This window comes from Nycticebus coucang, chromosome 13 (assembly GCF_027406575.1).
Source record: "Nycticebus coucang isolate mNycCou1 chromosome 13, mNycCou1.pri, whole genome shotgun sequence".
NCBI classification, from domain to species: domain Eukaryota; kingdom Metazoa; phylum Chordata; class Mammalia; order Primates; family Lorisidae; genus Nycticebus; species Nycticebus coucang.
In genome coordinates, this window is record NC_069792.1 from 65,025,628 (window position 1) to 65,046,339 (window position 20,712).

General features: G+C 34.3%; 1 protein-coding gene across 4 annotated transcripts in view; it reads right to left on the reverse strand.

Annotated features, from left to right (window-relative positions):
* The window catches only part of UBR5 (ubiquitin protein ligase E3 component n-recognin 5), a 156,916-nt gene continuing 136,204 nt past the window's right edge, over positions 1-20,712 (reverse strand). For all 4 annotated transcript variants that reach the window (XM_053558541.1, XM_053558544.1, XM_053558542.1 and 1 more), the window contains exons 49-59: positions 20,142-20,253; positions 19,249-19,393; positions 17,609-17,739; positions 15,742-15,802; positions 13,599-13,774; positions 9,763-9,847; positions 8,045-8,200; positions 7,571-7,684; positions 5,736-5,880; positions 4,051-4,136; positions 1-1,163 (exon numbers count right to left, since the gene is read on the reverse strand). In XM_053558541.1, the coding sequence (XP_053414516.1) occupies positions 951-1,163; positions 4,051-4,136; positions 5,736-5,880; positions 7,571-7,684; positions 8,045-8,200; positions 9,763-9,847; positions 13,599-13,774; positions 15,742-15,802; positions 17,609-17,739; positions 19,249-19,393; positions 20,142-20,253 (1,424 nt within the window). In that variant the 3' untranslated portion in view covers positions 1-950. The remainder of the gene's footprint in view (positions 1,164-4,050; positions 4,137-5,735; positions 5,881-7,570; positions 7,685-8,044; positions 8,201-9,762; positions 9,848-13,598; positions 13,775-15,741; positions 15,803-17,608; positions 17,740-19,248; positions 19,394-20,141; positions 20,254-20,712) is intronic.

The window sequence follows — 20,712 nt, forward strand, 5'->3', positions numbered from 1 at the left end:
TTACTTGACATTTCTTCTGTAATTTTATTTAAAAAAGTAAATGTAACAAGATACTTAAAAAAGGCTAGATACAAAAGTAGTTAAGCTGCTCACGAACATTTAAAATTTTCCAAAATGTATCTTCAATAATCATGATCTTATAAAACATTTTACAGTTATCAGAAAGTGCCCAGGCTGAGTTTACATAACTGAAATACCTTAGTACAAATGTCTAGTTAGAACTGAAGTGCAGTAACCTCCTGACTGCTCATAGGGATACAAAGAAAAAAAAGGTGACTGTGGTAAAGTATTGTGCATTGGCCCCATCATATGTACAAAAAAGTGCCCTCACTCGAACAAATTACATGCAAAATATTAGTGATATCATTTAATATCCTAGAGCTCAATGCAGCCAAAATAAACTGCAATAAAAGTGGTTTTTATAGGTAAAAGTGATTTCATCTCTAAGATCTGAATGTCAAAGAACTTTTTACAAGTTCCAAATACATGATACACAATTGCAGCCAACCACAAATTAAACACCATTAAAAAAGTTAAAATGAAAACACAGAACATACTTAATTTTTTATTTTGAAATTCCCTATTCCCTCTATACAATAACCTTTGCTGAAACACTTTCCACAAAGGCAGCAGTGAATTATCAGAACATTTTACATTTTTCCCCCTCAGAAAAAAGATAAATCACAGTGTAAATTATGTTGTTCTGCTGTCATCTTTGGCTGGGGCTAGACCCAGAAGTTGTTGCCTAGCAAACCATTATAGCCAAATGTTGCTAGGGCTCCTCAGGCCTTTAAGCTACAAACTCAGCAAGGAATGTCTGCCTGTAACCTCTTGAAGGTACCACCAGTGGGGTATGACAGCATTAACTTCCATAAATTTTTATAGACAAATGGAAAAAAATCTACAAAATTAGCTAGTAATATTACACAGCAATACACACTTTTTATACTCTACACAAAACCAAAATTCTTGGTCTTAATGGCGAGTAGCAATTTCTGTTTGAGAATCTGTTTAGAGGAATAGAGTGGGACGTAAAGTCGAGAAATACAAGTATTTGCAGTAGGAAGATGTTGGTCATCTGGTGGTCTTATTGTGATTGAGGGCATAGGCTGGAATCCTTCTTCACTGGCTGGTAATGATGGGCTTGATGTCCAAAAGTAAACCTAAACAGGAATGTAGTAATTATAATTTTGACTTTTAACAGATAAATATTCAACTCTTAATTCTGGCAACAAAATACACAGAGCCTCGTTCTGATGTTAAAACTTACAGGAGGTAGGGGATATTATTTTGAAATGGGTTTTAAATTTATTATACTAAAAAGGGAAGATATCACTCATACCTCATTCAAGGAGTTTCTTTAAAAAGTATGTTTAATGAGTTAGCAGCAGAAGAAAGTATCACAAAGTAAAAAAGTGACTTTCTGTCTCAGGGCCTCAGTTTTCTCACCTGTAACATAAAGCTATTGTACTAAGTGGTTTTTAAGGGCCTTACAACAGCTAAATTCCACAGAGTCAGTATTAGAGGGAAAAGAGGCACTAGTCCTCCAAACAAAATATAGGGTCTTAGGTTCAAAACTCACACAGGTTATCTAAAAAAGTTATTTTGCATTTTATCTACTATCAAAAATAATCCAGTATTATCAGTACTACCTGGTAATACAGAATTTTATAGTATTAAGGGTTGGAGAACATCTGTACATCAAAAGTCATGTAATAAACCATATTACCTCTGAGTTTTACTACATATCTATAATATTTTATGCAACACAGTGTAAATAAATGAAACTCAATAAATGTTAACTTTTTTTAATAATAAATGTTAACTTCTACTTTACTTTTTAACCTAAATGTAATAACCAAGGATATACTTCCCTGAAATACTGATTTCTCTGAACACATAGGTTAGTTCCTCATCAATTCATACACACGTACCATTCTTCAGTCATAATAAGACAGTGTCTCTCTCCTACGGAAAAGCTTTTTTAATCTAATACATTTATAGCACACAACTAAACAGTGAAGTACATCCAATTTCCCAGAGTGACAAGGAAATCTGAACAAACTAATATGTTAATTCCTGAAGCATAGTTGTATGAAAAACCTTATTTAGAATGCTATAGGAAGGAATAAGAAAAAAACTCCCTCCAAATTATCAGGATCTACAAAATCCAAAGAGAAATATATAAGAATTTGGAAGGTTCTCTGTGGACAGAATGTGAAGACAGCCCAATCCACTCATTCTGTAGATAGAAACAAGCTTAACGTAAAGTGTTTGTTTCTTCAAAGATGAAGTGTCGTTAACCAAGGTAGATGACTACATCACTGGACCTCCAAGAAGTTGGAATAAGAGAGATACTAGAGCACTTCTCAGAACTTTTACTAGTAAACTATGACTCTCCAAGGGGAAATTAAACTATGTAGTCTTACCCAATAACCCCAGAAATCTTAATAATTTACAGGACTAATAATTCGTGGGAACATTGTTTGGGAAACCCTCTTATGTCCTTCAGCGTCGCCGCCTCAGACACAAAAGAATAATTTATCTCAGAAGGGGAGAAGGCAAAGGGGGAAGCGGTGGAGACACCTTGATATAATGCTAAAGCCTTAAGAATAGATTTTTAAGACTTTAAGGAGTGAAGCTCACAAATTAAAGCTGTTGACAGGAAATTTTGAGGTTTTTACTGAAGGAGATTTTCTTTTTACTAAGATTGAGTAGTTAGCAAAATTTTCTTTTAGTAGACAGCAGAAACTGCAGTGGGCTGACTAAACTGAGGATATGACTTAAAAATGGAAAGCTAAAATTAGAGAATAGATTAAAATAGTTCTAAAACTTAAACCTCACAACAGCAAATCATTTCCATTACAGAACTGATAAGGGCCTTGTCTTAGGGCAACAGGTACACTGAATTCAAAGACTGACTACAGGTGGTAGAACCCAAACAAGCTATCTAAGTGATTATGAAACCAACAGGGACAGATGTGGTACTGGCACTGGTAAGGACTTTAGGAAGTTAGACTGGGAAAGTCAAATGCTGACCCATTATATCAAAACTACCTGGGGAACACTGTAGGTCAAAATTACCAGGATAGAGAAAAGACAAGAACCAAATCAGGTGGCAGCTAAGGACTGCTGAACAACCTGTTTCGCCACAGTAGAGGAGGAAAGCTCTTAAAGCCATGTAAAGATTCAGGAGCACTAACAGCAAAAACTTCCCTCCTTCCCTCCACTACCCACCAAATAAGCTTCTGTTTGAATGAAGGTAAATGGGAATCTGAAAGTTGTGTACTTTTCCTGCACAAGTAACCACTTCTCATCATTCAAATAAAGCAGATATATCTAGAAACTGAATCACTTTTAAACATTACAATGAGTGGTCTGGTTTAAATTACTAAGACCTAAGGCTGGTTAGATAGGGGAAATGTCCCAGCGAAGCATGAAGTGTGAGTATAGAAAAGATTTGTGGGGTTTTCTGGATAAGAAATGACCTTCACATTTCTATAAGAAAGTCTGGACTAAACTGCCTTTTAAGATTAATGGGCAGGTTGATTTGGTTTACAGGCATCCTTGAGGACAAAGGTTCACTGACTTGGTAGACTTTCCACTAAGATCAAAACTTCTGTTATCTAAGATATTTATTAATTCTAAGTTGCCTGGGGCTCTGTGCTAATAAGAATTAGAATTTAATATCCACATATCACAATTAAGCTACTCTCTTCCTAGTAAACAGCTATCAAAAGACTCTTCAGAAATTTTGTCAGAGCTTGCCACTAGTCAAAAGGATTAAGGATGTATATAGGTAGTGAGCACTATGATAGAGAAAGAAAAAAAAAAACATGTTGCAACAGCAAGGTGGTATCATCTTAGGGAACTAAGGACAGCGCATTAATATCTAAATACCACTTAACTTTGAAGCTTTAGAGTAATTCAGGTATTCTGTTATATGGAGTACTTTTATTTCTAAATATTTCTGAAATTAAAATGACTAACATTACAAACTGAAAAGGCACAGTATTGTAAAATTTTATATCTCCTACAAATTTAACTTACAAGATCCTGTCGTTCTGTCATGCTCATCTTCTCTACTATTGACCAGAACCAACGCTTGAACTGCAAGAGCTTCTCCGCATTTTCTCCTAAGAAAGAATATAAACTCAATAGACATTACTGTCTCAGAGTTGTATCTTCAGAATATTGCTGAACTTCTTATAATAAAAAGATACAAAATTAAAATGTTATTTAAGATTAGAGGGGTCTAATTCTTAATGCAGGAATAAAGACCATTTATACTATGTAAATAAAACCTTTCTATAGTGTATTACTCAATCCTAACTCGAGATGACCAAAACAAACAAAAAAAATGAATCGCTAGCCTCAGAATGGATTATCACAATAACTTTAACCCAAACTATAAATCATGATTTAGCCCATGATCTAAACCCAGTACTTTTCAAATTTTAATGAGTTAATAAATGACATGGGAATCTTTACATAATGCAGATTCTCATTCATTCACTGAGTCTTTGGGGCTGAAGGAAGAAAACACAAGATATGTTACTATACAATTCTAAAAAGCTTCCAGATGACGCCTACACTGTTAATCTGAGGATCACACCTGAAGTGGCAAAGTCTTAAGGCAGTTTCTTTGGACATTTTGTTTTCCCTCCTAGATTTTTGGTTTATAGATGTGACAAATTCTTACCTCACCTCAAGTATTGAAAACTATATTTAAAAGTAGCACAAAAACTATTGTAACAGCAACCTGTATATTCTAAGAAGAAAAAACAAGAACACTTATCCAAATCTAACTTACTATAATTTGGCTGAATCTTCTTGCAAAATAGGAAAAATAAAGGGGAAAAAATTGGTACCTTTATATACATAATAGTCTTACCCTGTAGGTATAAACTTTTTTTTTTTTTTTTAAAGAGACAGACTCTCACTTTGTCACCCTTGGTAGAGTGCTGTAACATCACAGCTCACAGCAACATGCAGCACTTGGGCTTAGGCAATTCTCTTGCCTCAGCCTACTGAGTAGCTGGGACTACAGGTGTCTGCCACAACACCCAGCTTGTTTTTTTGTTGTTGTTGCAGTTTGGCCAAGGCTGGGTTCGAACTTGCCACCCTAGGTATATGGGGCTGGCACCCTACTCATTTAGCCACAGGTGCCACCCAGGTATAAACTTTTTATAGTGAACTTTTTGGAGTTTTCAAAGTATAGTGAAGATTTTTCTAAGAGGATTATAGGTACCAATCTTTGTTCTTCCTAAATTCTCCATGCATTTATGTGTTGTTACGTTTTTATAAGTGTGATCTGGGTCTACCTCTACAAAGCAAACATGTCGTCAAAGTCTTTCACTAGAGACATTAAGCAAAATGAATCAGAAAGGAAGGCCAGTAGAACTGTCACATGATATTTTTTTCCTTAATAAGTATATATGAACTCTTTTTATACAATTACTTACCATGAAAATGTTTTATTTGTATTCACACTAAGCCATATATTTTTAAAAACAAAGAAAAATTAAGAAGTAAAAGAATTAAGAATAACCTAATGCTAAGCCATCAAAATATTTAGTTCAACCCTATGCTTAAAAATAATGTAAAAAAATATAATGTCATAATTTCCCAAGCTCTGTAAATTAGATCTAAGGACCAGAAACTCAGAAAATGCTTACTCACCAAATTATCTAGACAGTACATTCCTTAAGTAAACATTTTTTAAAATATCCTACCCGATTCATCATTGAAAGAGGTAAAACTGATGAGCATTTGCACATTAACTTCACCACAGCCGTTTACCAAAAGCCTAAAATCTTCCGCCGTTAAATCTTCTAATGAATTTTTTGGAAGCACATCTAGTAGACCTTTTCTCATTGCCTAGAGAATTTAAAAAAAAAAAAATTTTATTGCAATCAGTACTTCATTTTCCATGTAGCATATTTACATTGTTAACTCCTATATGTAATCTCAACAACCTTCTCAAAGAATGCCCTTTTAAACCAGAGAGCAAAAAAATTCTTTATTTTGAATTTATTAACAGATTCAAAAAAGAGAAAGGCAAAGAAGGAAAAAAGACATACTGAATAGGCTACAGGTTCAAAAGTAAAGTATTATTATATATTAGTAGCTAACTGAAATATTTTAAATTATGTTAAATAGGCTAGCCATTAAGTAAAAATAGTTTCAATTTGTCAAAAGTGCTATGGAGTCAGCAGCCTAGGAAAGGTATAGTGATGAGAACAACAAATCTCCCAGACACAAATTCAAAATCTAGAAGGTTACTAAACATTACTGTGTGCCAGGAAATGTTCTAAGTATCTTACTTAATTCATTTAATCTTGTCCTCATTTTGCAGAAGAGGGCACCCTGCTGTACCAGATTGCCTATACCATTTGTATAAAGAGCTTAGTAATTTGCTAACATCATACATACATCTACAGCAGTGATTTTTAACTGGTGTGCCATGAGAGGATCTTAGGTGTGCCAAGAAAATTTTAAAATTATTTTTGAAAGATGTTCAAAGCACAGTAAGTTATATTCTTTCTTTTACTCTTTTTTTGGATCAACATAATTTAAGTTTGACTATAGGTTCAAAAGTGTGCCATGAGATAAAAAAGGCTGAAAAACACTGACCTAGAGGGTGGTAGAGCTGTGATTTGAACTCCAGAGTCTACACAATTATTGTAGCATAGGGATCAGAAAACATGTGAAACCATCAGGGCTAAATCTATGTATGTAACATTTACCATGGTTAAGGAAAAGAGTTAATGTAGTAGGTCTGATATTACTCTTTAGAAGGACTGGTCCTCGGCTGGTGTCTGAGAACTTGGTTTGGAATGTTCCCTACATTACTAACTAATAAGGCTGTTTTGAATGCCTAGGGCAATAAACCTTGCTGTACTAGATTGCCTATATTATTTGTACAAACAATATGATTCAAACCAACCAGGTACTTTCCTCTGAGAGTATGGAATTTCAGTAATCGTGGCTGGTTGCATAAGCAGTAAAAGAGAAAAGTGCCAACAGGATTAACCTCCAATAAAAACTCTGAGCTCTGATTCTTAAGTGGGCTCCCTCAAGCACAAACAATGTACACGTGTTGCTTCATTTCACTGGTAGAGAAATAAGTGTGTTCTTTGTGACAGCCATGACCCTGTGTGTACCTGGATTACCCTGCCTAATGTTATCTTTTTCTCTGGCTGATGTTGCTACAAGTCCTATTACCACAATAAATAGTAACTGTTTAGTACAATTGCCTATAAGTCCTTCTAGCAGGTCACCCCAAAGTATGGGTAGAGGTAGGACTCTGAAAATGGTCATTTTAGCTCCACAAACACCCTTTACAAACTATTTACCAAAGCTACTTTCTGATGATTACCTGGTTTTACAAAGTAAATCCAAAGGGATATTTGGTTTGGATTCTGAAATTTAAGATATAATTTACGTGGTAAATCAATTCATTTTGGTTTGAAAATTTTGACATTTTATTAACAAGTTGAATATACAGAACTAGTTTACCACATAGGAAGACAAAATAGCCTCATAACACTTTCTAGAAAATACTTACATGCAATGGCTGTTCTGCAACTACCAACATTCTGTGTTCTGCGTATTTTCGTACATACTCATACACATTCTGAGGAGTGACTGGTATATTTACACCATTAGGAATGAGCTCAACCTGTGAAAAATTTAGCAGTGTTACTTAAAGGCAATTTTATCAAAGCAGTATTAACAATTCACAAAACTGTTTCCTAACAGATTTTAAAATATAAAGCCAATTCTTTCTCTGATAAATATCTAAGAGTACAAGTATTTTAGGCCAAAAAGCCCTTCTGCATCTCAGTTTGCCTCACTAACTCTTGATCCATCTCTCAGTTTACTTCCTAGTGTGTCTTTTTCCTTCTGTGTACAAGTGTATATACATGCATGTGTACATCTCTCTTTCTTGGTCTTTAATTAAACTGTTTCTGTATAAGACAAGAACAACAGACTAACCAAATTCTCTCACCAGAATCAGGATACTGTGTATTTACTTTACCTGTCCTCCACCCTCTTCTTTACACAAGTCAATTGCAAATGCCAAATCCATTGCTGAGAAAACAGCATCAGCATCTGAACTCTGGGAAGCCAGGATTAGTTGCCGCAAACTCTCATACATTACAGGATCAAAAAAAGCAAAGTCATGCCAATTGACCTAAGGAAGTAATCGTATGAAACTCAATTGTGAAAGAAACATACTCAATTCTTTAGTAAAGTTACGTCTGATAAGGAAGTTTTTGTAATTTGGACATGCTGATATAAAATAATTTTCTACTGAATATATATAGTAACCACTTTAAAGAGTAATAAATCATTAAGCTCTGACAATATATTCAATTTTCAAAGTACAAAAAATGTTATATTTTGAAAAAATATAAAGCCAATAATAGTTTTTAAGTTTCAAAAAAAATTTCCCAAAACACTGATTATGTACAGCAGCTTATTCAGGAATATATATCCTATTTATTATTGACAATAATCATAAAATGTAGATTTTTTAAAATCTAGCTGATAAATACAATGCTCAAAGAAATCAGTAACTTGTCCAAGGTCACAATATTGTGTTTTTAAGCTATTCGCTACACCTTGCTAAAGACTCAATAGATCAACATTTTTATGTTGCTGGGCTTTGAGTCTAGTTATTTATTGCATAGGAACTTTTTAGCTGGAACACTTTAAGAATTAAATGGGATCAGGGTTAAAAAACTATATAACATAGTATAATACACATGTACTAATAGAAAACAATATTCCTTGGTGGGTTTGAGTAAAGAGAAGTTGTAAGATTATAGCTTTAATAATGCTAATTCATATCAGATGTGTGATGTACATCTCTGGAAAAGATTATAAAGTAAATCCTCATTTAACGCCAAAGGGGGGGGTCTCGGAAACTGCAGCTTTAAGTGAAATGTCAATTCAGTATAATGTTGATGAGGAAAATAAAACTGGTTTTGTTTTATGCTGATTTGCTTAAAGCTGCAGTTTCCAATATTCCAAGGTATTAAGTGAAGACTTACTGTATAATATTTTATGTCAAAGTAATTTCTTTGAAGTAACTTTAGGAACACTGGCAGTCATCTGCATATCATTAGCATTTTATATTATTTTTAATGGAAATGGTTTTTCTTCTCCATCATCCCTCATAAAGGAGTGTATAAGCTGTCAAACCATCAAAACATATAAAGAAAATAAGCTAATTCCATCACCCAAAGATGAATGTTGAGCATACTGTGCTATGTATCTTACATTCTTCTGCTACCTCCTTATAACTTTTACATATATTGTTTGAGTTGGAATGCTCTTTTCAATACAATAATAATGGATAATATCCATTATTATTTCCCAGGCAAATATTCAATATACTATAAACTATATGCTGTTTACTTTACCACTATATAAATGAGAAAATATGCCGCAATGTTAGGTGATTTGTTTACAATTTGATGCAGGTTTGTCAGACTCCCCCAAGCCCACCTGTGTTACCCATGCTGCCATGCCACCTCCCAATACATACAGACTTTAACTGTCATTTCTTTTTAATTTTTAAGTTTTGTTTTAATTGACAGTAATTGTATCATAAAATGTTTGAAAATTATAATGGCTGTACTACTTTGAAATTTAATAGTAAGCAAATGCCGTAATAGTATGTTAGCATTTTATTATTTTATAATAAAAAATGTGTAACTGTAAAGAGTTAGGTTCATCAAAATCACTTACTTTTCTGCCAAGCAACACTTTAATTACATGTCTATTCAATGTAATAGGACATAGTTCATTCTGTAACAGACATAGTCCAAGAATCCTAATAACAAAACCACAGGAAAATAAGATTTAAATTCAAAAATAATTCTAGAATACATATAACCCCCGAACACATACATAAATATACATATAATAGTTCAAGAAATTGCTCATATCCTAGGACACAAGTCTAACCTCAGCAAATTTAAAAGTATAGAAATTATTCCTTGTATCTTCTCAGACCACCACAGAATAAAAGCTGAACTCAAAAGCAACGGGAATCTTCATACTCAAAGTCATGGAAGCTAAATAATCTTAGGCTGAATGATAGCTGGGTCAAAGACAAGATTAAGAAGGAAATCACCAAATTTTTGGAACAAAATAATAATGAAGACACAAATTATCAAAACCTGTGGGATACTGCAAAGGCAGTCCTAAGAGGGAAATGTATAGCCCTGGAAGCCTTCATCAAGAAAACAGAAAGAGAGGAAGCCAACAACTTAATGGATGATCTCAAGCAACTGGAAAAGGAAGAACATTACAACCCCAAACACTGCAGAATAAAAGAAATAACCAAAATTAGGGCAGAATTAAATGAAATTGAAAATAAAAGAATCATTCAGAAGATCAATGAAACAGAAAAGTTTGTTTTTTAAAAAAGATTAACAAAATTGGTAAACCTTTAGTCAACCTAACCAAAAATAGAAAAGTAAAATCTCTAATATCATCTATCAGAAATGATAAAGGAGAAATAACAACAGACACTTCAGAAATTCAAAAAATCCTCCATGATTACTACAAAAATCTCTATTCCCAGAAATATGAAAATCTAAACAAAATGGACCAACACCTGGAAGCACGCCACCTTCCTAGACTCAACCAGAAAGAATTAGAAATCTTGAATAGACTTATATCAACCACTGAAATAGCATCAACAATACGAAATCTCCCTAAAAAGAAAAGTACAGGACCAGATGGCTTCCCATCCGAATTCTATCAAACCTTTCAAGAGGAACTAGTAACTATAGTATACAACATTTTCCAAAGCATAGAAAAAGAATGAATACTTCCGAACACATTCCATGAAGTAAATATCACCCTGATACCCAACCCAGGAAAGGATCCAACAAAGAAAGAAATTATAGACCAATATCATTAATGAATATCGATGCAAAAATATTTAATAAGATCTTAGCAAACGGAATTCAACAACGCATCAAAAAAATTATACACCATGATCAAGTTGGTTTTATTTCAGGGTTGGTTCAACATACACAGATCTATAAATATACATCACATCAATAAAATAAAAAAGACCATTATGATTCTGTCAATTGATGCAGAAAAAGCCTTTGATAATATCCAGCATCCTTTCATCATCAGAATTCTTAAGAAAATTGATATAGAAGGAACATTTCTTAAACTAATAGAGGCCATCTACAGCAAACCCACAGCCAATATCATATTGAATGGTGTAAAATTGAAAACATTTCCACTCAGATCAAGAGCAAGGCAAGGATGCCCACTGTCTCCACTGCTATTCAACATAGTAATGAAAGTCTTAGCCATGGCAATCAGGCAAGAGAAGGCAAACAAGGGTATCCAAATAGGGTCAGAGGAGATCAAACTCTCATTCTTTGCTGACGATATGATCCTATACCTGGAAAATCCCAGGGACTCAACTTCAAAACTCTTAGAAGTGATCAAGGAATACAGCAGCATTTCAGGATACAAAAATCAATACTTACAAGTCAGTAGCTTTTATATATGCCAACAATAGTCAAGCTGAAAAAAACAATCAAGGACTCTATTCCTTTTACAGTAGTGCCAAAGAAGATGAAGTATCTGGGAATTTACCTAACAAAGGACATGAAAGATCTCTATAAAGAGAACTATGAAATTCTGAGAAAAGAAATAGCTGAAGTTGCTAACAAATGGAAAAACATACCATGCTCACAGCTGGGAAGAATCAACATTGTTAAAATATCCATACTACCCAAAGCAATATACAGATTTAATGCAATCCCTATTAAAGCACCATTGTCATACTTTAAAGAACTTGAAAAAATAGTGTTTCGTTTTATATGGAATCAGAAAAAACCTCGAATAGCAAATATATTACTCAGAAATAAAATCAGGAGACATCACATCACCAGACTTCAGGCTATACTATAAATCTATAGTGATCAAAACAGCATGGTACTGGCACAAAAACAGAATGGTAGATTTATGGAACAGAATAGAGAAACAAGAGATGAACCCAGCTACCTATCATCATTTGATCTTTGACAAGCCTATCAAAAATATTCAGTGGGGGAAAGACTCCCTATTTAACAAATGGTGCTGGGTGAACTGGCTGGCGACCTGTAGAAAACTGAAACTGAACCCCCACCTTTCACCATTAACAAAAATTGATTCTCACTGGATAAAATATTTAAACTTAAGACATGAAAATATAAAAATATTAGAAGAGAGTGCAGGGTAACACATGAAGAAATTGGCCTGGGAGAATATTTTATGAGGAGGACTCCCCCTCCCCCGAGCAATTGAAGCAACACCAAAAATAAATTACTGGGATCTGATCAAACTAAAAAGCTTTTGCACAGCCAGGAGCACAGTAAGTAAAGCAAACAGATAACCTTCAGAATGGGAAAAGACTTTTGCAGGTTATGTTTCCAACAAAGTTCTGGTAACTAGAATCTACAGAGAACTCTAATCAATAAGAAAAGAATAAATAGCCCTATTTTTATGTGGTGGGCAAGGGACTTGAACAGAAACTTCTCTGATGAAGACAGGCACATGGCCTACAGACACATGAAAAAATGCTCACCATCCTTAATTATCAGAGAAATGCAAATCAAAACCACTTTGAGATATCATCTAACTCCAGTAAGATTAGCCCACATCACAAAATCCCAAAACTACAGATGTTGGCATGAATATGGAGAGAAGGGAACGCTTCTACACTGGTGGGAATGCAAGTTAATACGACTTTTTTTGGAAAGAAGTTTGGAGAACATTCAAGGAACTAAAAGTAGACCTACCTTTCGATCCTGCAATTCCTCTACTAGGTATATACCCAGATGATCAAAAATTATTTTATAACAAAGACATTTGCATCAGAATGTTTATTGCAGCCCAATTCATAATAGCCAAGACATTGAAACAGCCCACGTGCCCATCGACCCATGAATGGATTAACAAATTGTGGTATATGTACACCATGGAATACTATGCAGCCATAAAAAGATGGAGACTTCACATCTTTTATGTTTACCTAGATGGAGCTGAAACATATTCTTCTTAGTAAAGTATCTCAAGAATGGGGAAAAAAGTATTCAATGTACTCAATACTACTATAAAATCAATATGTAACCACTTAAAACACTCAGACGAATGGCAAAACATAAATATAGTCCAGAAAGTAGAAAGGAAGAGGAGAGAAAGGAGAAAGGGGAAAGGAGGGGAATATAGGAGGGAGGGAGGGCATGGGGGGTGGGGAGGCTCACCTAATATGCATGATACAATGGTACATTTCAAAACTATTAAGAAATGAGTATAATTGTGATGGATGTGTTACTTAGTTCAATGTAAGCATTTCACATTGTATACCCTAAACCCCATAAATGCATCAATGTACAAAGTTATGATTCAATAAAAAATAATTTAAAAAAATAGTTCAAGAAATTATCTACAGCCTTCTTTCTATTTAGTATGAAACAGCATATGTATTTTTTATAACTAATATATTTCAGAAAATTTACAAACTCAGTTTTTTTAAAAATTCAAATATAAAATTAGAGTTATTTTACCTGCCAATGTTTCTGAAACAATTCAACCTTGCTTCTGTGTTTTTGCCAGGCCTTGGAGTGTAAAATCCTCTTTTCCCAGGTTGGTAAAACAAAGGGGCATTGTCATCACCATCATCTGTATCATCTAAATCCATATCTACTACACTTCGACTAGAACCATGACGCTTTCGGTTTTCCTAGTTTTAGAGAATATCCAAGATTAAGCACCCTACATTCACTTTAAAAAAACAAATATATAAACTGGTTCTCTGAAATCATTCACACATTAGACAGGTAAAGCAACATTCATATTTAAATGTGTATAACAATACTAAAGGTAAAAAAAACTTTAAAATTTTGCCCTTTTAGAAATAGGAGTACATAAAACTTGGGCATATGAAGTCTTTAGATAGGGAAGGGGAGGAGAGAGTACAATGTGTACAATGTAGGAATCTGTGGCACGCTACCTGAGTGAAGGACAAGACCACTTTACAAGCTCAAACAATGTAACCTAATCACCACATATTAACCCGAATTTTTTTTTTTTAAAAAACTTAATTTAAAAAATCAAACAAAAAAAAATCACTAAATGCAACAGAGGTTACCTTCTTTCTCTTTAATGTCTGAAAGATATTTTCACTGGATAAAGAATTCTAGATTGATAATCTCGCCACACTGTTAATGAGTTTCCATTGTCTTCTGGACCACATCATTTCTGATGAGAAATTCACTGTCTTTCAAATCATTGTCTTCTATAATACACTATTCTTTGGCTGCTTTCAAGAATATGTGTTTTAACAAAGTTTGATTATAGTATGTCTGGACGGTGTTTTCTTTCAGTTTATCCTGTTTGGAGTTCACTGACCATGGATCTGTATATTTATGCCTTTTACCAAATGTAGGAAGTTTTTAGTTATTATTTCTTCAAATATTTTTTCTATAGCAATTTCTTTCTTCTTTTCCTTCAAGTACTCCAATGACCTGAATGTTAAAACTTTTGATACTATCCCATGAGTCTCTGAAACTGTTCTTTGGTTTTAAATCTTTTCTCTCTCTCTCTTCTTCAGAAAGGATAATTTCCACCTATCCTTCCACTGTCACCTTTGTTCTGCTATTGACCCATCCAGTGAATATTTTTCTTTCAGATGCTGTACTAAAAATTTCCCTTGTTTCTCTATTAAAGTTAGAGGCTCAATCTCTCCATTCATTAGTATTCACCTTTATCTCATGGAGATAGTCTTCGATAATTTCAACATGAGTCATCTCACAGCTGAGTAATTTTAGAGTGTATCTTGACGTTTTGAATATTAAGCTGGAAACTCTGTGTCTTGTTAAATTGATATGGAGAATGATGATGGGAGGGTACTTTAGTAGGTGTATTAATTTGGTTAGGTTTCAAACTGGAAGTATCACTTTCTATGTATAGTGGTTTCAATGCCAGTTAAGTTTTCAAAGCCTTTATTATCCTATTTGGGTCTGGCCTGCACATGTAACACTTGGGCAGTGGTTTAGACGTTAGTTCTCAAAGTCATTACTATCAGCTTCAGCTAAGATAGAATAACAAAGATCAACTTTACCCTCACTGTCTGAAATGATACTATACTGGTCACTTCTCAAGTTTTGACTTCCCTCTCCAATCTATATGCTATTGTTTACTTTTCAGAATCTTAGGCTATTCCCTCTTTGCATTGTGTCCAGAGATTTTAGGTGTTGTCAGCATAAGAGATAAGATTATGGTGGGCTTGCTCCGTTTTGGCTGGCATAGCAAGTTTTTAGATAGCCTAAGAATGAAATACACCACCCACTAAAAAGCCTCCCTTATTACTATATCCTATGTCCCATAATATGTTCTGCACTGTTGGCACCAGATATTTTAAAAGGAGTCCTATGATTTTATACTTCTCTACTATTCAGTTCATTGCATCTCCAAATTAAAGCTATGCTGACATGGAGGCAGCTAGTGAGTAGGGTTATACTAAGCCCTAAACTAACCAATTTCACTACTTGATTTTGTACATGACACTTGTATACCCCTATTTTTGCTTCTCTCTGCTGTAATCATGTATTTTACTTACGAAGATAATTTCTTCATAAATCTTTTCTGTTCCTTCAGATTTCATTAAAATTTAAATTCTAAGTGCACATGTATAAAAATACCACTTACCTGTACCTTTTCAGAGGAGTCTAATAATCCAAGATCTAGGATACTATCAGCTCCATTTTCCCTAAAAAGAAAAAAAAAATCTTTCAGATTCTCAATAAGTAGAATGTCAAAAATTTACTATAGTAAAGAACATACTCATTTAAACTTATAAGGATTTATAAATACATTTAAGTTTTGAAATCATTTATAAGTATCTGATGTACTTAATCACAATAATCCAGTTCTAGGAGCAGAAATGTCCAAAATCCATACCTTTCAAAAAGCACTAGATGTTACATATATGATTCAAGATAAGGGGATAGAGGCTACCTGATTTCAAACAAAATAAATGCAGTCTTCATATAGGTGCAGGAACTTAAGCTCAGAGGAAGCATTGTAGAACAGAAAAATGCTCAGAAAGCAATCACAATAGGAATCAAATTCTCTAGTGAATTTAATGATTTTTGAATACTAAATTCACTCCATAAAACCAACTAAAAGCAGCCAATATTGTATATTAGTTACAACCAATAGAAGATATTACTAAACTTGAAACACTTACACATATTTGTAAAAATCTTTTTGTCAAAAATTCACATTATTCTCAACATTTTTGATAATGGGCTGAGCTATATCAGTGTGTTGACAGCTCCAGACACAGGTCAGAGGAATAAAGAAACAGTCCATAAATATCCAGAGAAGAAAAGTAGTGACAACAAAGAAACTTCTTTGGCTTGGACTATTCAAAGGCTCTAAAGTGGCTATGCCATTCTGGTGCTAAGCCTACTTGCTTACTTATCTGATGTAAATTCCTCATTCAAAATCATGATTACGAATGAGGAATTTACATCAGATAAGTAAATTGTATCTAAAATAATAAATAAACACTTCAAAGCTTCAACTGATTATTACAGTAGCCCCAGGATAAAAGCCACAGACTAAGTATGGCATACCTTCTTTTTCTTCCCCCTTTGGGATATCGTCTTAATGTCACTTTTATTTGACATTTTTGCAAAAAGGGATAAGTAATATGTCAGATATTTTTAGATTTTCTATTAAAAGAAATAAAGAATAGAAAGAAAAATTTCATGAATTTTTGTTTTGTTTTGTTTTTTTTTTTGCAGTTTTGGACGGGGCTGGGTTTGAACCTGCCACTTCCGGCATAGGGGCTGGCGCCCTACTCTTTGGAGCCACAAGCGCCGCCCCTTTCATGAATTTTTAAGATAAATCAGAAAGCCTGAAAAAAATTCTACATTTATCATAAGAATTCAGGACTATTATCCTAAGATTCTTTGAAGTATACTATGGCCTCTACCATAAGGGTATTTTGATGAATTTGAGATTACTTTCTTCACGTAATTTCTAAATATCAGGTACATAAAAGACATTTTAGAATCTAAGTGACTACTAAAATGCTACAATTTTAATAATACATGAGAAACTCCACTGTTGCTCACTTGTGGATTTTAAGCCAACATTTAAAAATAATTTTTAAAACCTTGTCTGGGAGACTAAGGTGGGAAGATCCCTTGAGCCCAGGAGCTTGAGACTAGCCTAAGCAAGAACAGGACCCCATCTCTACTAAAAAAATAATAAATAAATAAAAGAAATAGTCAGGTGTGGTGGTGCATGCTTATAGTCCCAGCTACTTGAGGTTGTAGTAAGTTGCCACTACACACTAGTGGGGGCGACAGAGCAAGACTCTGTCACAAAAAAATAAGGAAAGTCTGTGCTTTATGGTATAAATATTAAAATACAGAATGGATATCAAGGTCACGTGCGATTTACACTGCACACAAACTTTATGTCCACCCTGTATGATGACACTCACATACTAAAAATAAAGTAATTGATGTTTCAACAATGCCTTCTCAATTGTACGCATTACCGTCCATGTGCAATAATGAGTTCCATGGCCTCATCCACTCTTGCTCTCAGAGAATCTTCACTTGCTAGAAGGAGAAGCAGCTGAGCTGGGGATAATTCTAACAGCATGCCAGTGATTTTACTTGCAAATGCCTATAAAAAATGAAGAAATGTTACTCTGAAAACTCTTGTCTAACTCTACAATTTTTTTTTTTTTTTTTGAGACAGAATCTCACTCTGCCACCCTAGGTAGAGTGCCAATAGCATCATCATAGCTCACAGCAACCTCAAACACTTGGGCTTCAGCAATCCCCTTGCCTCAGCCTCCCAAGTAACTGGGACTACAGGTACCCTCCATGACACCCAGTTAACTTTTCTATTTTTAGTAGAGACATGGTCTCACTTTTGTTCAGGCTGGTCTCAAACTCCTGAGTTCAAGCAATCCACCTGCCTCAGCCTCCCCAAGTGCTAGGATTACAGGCATGAGTGACCGCACCTGTCCTAAATCTACAATTGTGTATTCAGAAGGGAAAGAAAAAATATATACGAAACTTGGATAACAGATACAAAAAATTCTGAATCAGTAAGATCTTACATGACACTGGAGCTCAATTATAGAGAACACTGACATGAAATGAGTAGTCCATGCACTGGCACAATCTTTTAAAGGCTACTTATAATACCCGTATGACAAGTCTTTTTAAAGTTTTGAATAAAGTAAAACTTTTGAATGAGTAAACATATATATACTCAATTTCCACATTTTATTTTCCTTGTCAGAGAGCCAGAAATACCTCTTTTATTTAAGCTACTAAAAAATGGAGGAAAAATAGTTAAGGAAAGGAAAAGGAGAGAAAAATGCCTATATTTAAGGCTGAAGATTTACTGAAAAAAGTAATTGGTTTCCTCTATCTTACTTTTTTTTTTTGAGACTGAGTCTCACTACGTCAACCTCAATAGAGTGCTGTGATATTACAGCTCACAGCAACCTCAAACTCTTGGGCATAAGCAATTCTCTTGCCTCAGCCTCCCAGTAGCTGGGACTTTAGGTGCCCGCCACAATGCCTGGCTATTTTTTTGTTGTAGTTGTCACTGTTGTTTAGCAGGCCTGGGGCAGGTTTGGACCTGCCAGCCCCGGTATAATGTGGCCAGTGCCCTAACCAATGAGCTATGAGCGCCAAGCCTATCTTACTATTTTTTTGATATGAAATCTGTACATGCAATTATACATTAAGACAAAAAGCACAACTAGGCTACCTTTTATATTATAAAAGAAACTTGATGGAGCATTAAAATAAAAATTTTCCTGCAATACTAATCAATAGTGAAGTATTTGCAATGTGTTCTAGCTATAATCTTGTTAACAGATAAAATCTGCTTCAAAATTAATAACCTATGCAAATAAGCACCCAATGAACTTGCTAGGTAGAATGGGGACAATGTCCCAATTTAGGATAAAAGGGGGAAAACAAATTCAAGCTATATACAGTTACTCTCCAACAAACACTGCTTCATTCCTTCCTAAGTCTCCTTTTTGTTGTGGAGCTAAAAACAGCCCTGATCCTTGTGGCTTGCCAGAAGCTGACGATTTTATAAACAACTTTTAATTCAAAAGCAAAAAAATACAACTAACTAAGCAGTACATAAGTGCATGGTACATACTGGTTGCATTGCTTGTACACGAGGATAAAGCCTCTCTCCAAGTGCCTGCCGATGTGCTGGCAGAGGATCAGGATCATCGCTGGGATTCCCTTCAGAAGCTGGTCTAAAGGGTCTAGTGTCAATGGAAAGCTGTCTTCTAAAATCTCTGTTAAGAGGAAGAAAGTTATTATGACTTTATTTCCTTTGACTACAATATAAAAATTATCAGGACAATTAGTAACAAAATTAGAAAACAAGACTATAAAGTTCAGTTATGCCAAAACACAATAATATCCAGATTTTGTTGCTTGAAAGTTTATGTGATTTATAATATATAGTCTCTAAAAAAATCATTTTATTCTAAGGGAGTAGGACATTAAAATATCAGAAATTAAGAGTCCAGAAATTTTAGTCAAAAATGAAAAAAAAAAGAAAAAAAAATCCCAACGGGGAAAATACAAAGATTTAAAAAGCACAGTTTGCCAGAATTAAGATTTTAGAACAAATTTAAGAGAGAATGATGTAAAGATTAAAAAGTTTCAAATAGTTGAGAACTGGAATAAATAGAAGGGCAATATAATTTCAATTCTGGGCTTTTAAAACAGAATTTTTTATTAACAGACTATTCTTTGTTTCTCTACATATGACCAAATATTAAAACTATAATTTTCTTAAAAACAGTCCATAATGAAGACTCCTTCATTCATGGGCCTACCTCCAAGTTATCCAAAAAGAAAGTGATATTCAATAAAAGACACAGGTGGGCACAGTGGCTAATGCCTATAGTTTGGGAGGCCAATGCAGGAGAATCACTTGAGGCCAAGAGTTCAAAATCAGGTTGGGAAACAGAAAGACCCTGCCTCTACAAAAATACACAGATTAATTAAAAATAGACAGACAAAAAATTATCTTACCTATCTCTGTCTCTCCGAGAACCTGCTCGCAAACCACTACTCCTCCTCATTTCCCTTTCTCTCTCCCTTTCCCGATCTCTCTCTCCTCTGTTCCTTAATCTCTGCATTAAACCTAGAAGAAAATATGAAATATACTTTGTTTAGATGAATGCAAATACCTTAAATTTCTGTCAATGCAAAGAAACAAGACAAACATAAGAAGACATGATGGCTGAAGACCATCCTTCCTTAGCATCTGTATTAATGCCTGTCTCTCTGTCTCCCTATGGTTTTAAGGGCTATAGGTAATTGTAGAATGTAGTTAGCTCCTAACACTGAGCTTCACTCAGTATCTGTTAAATTGATTTTTTCCCTTGTCATGTCAAAGCTCTGAAATAATACATAGCAACCTGGACTGTCTAGTAGTCCAAGCCAGAGTATTATTGCCTAAAAGTGTGCAGAAAAGATACTTCTGAAATGTTACAACTTCCCAGGTTTTGTATTCACATTTGCTGAATTCTTATTATTATTAACACTATATATTAAATGGTGAAACAGATGAAGGGCTGGAGAACTCTCCCCATTTTATCAC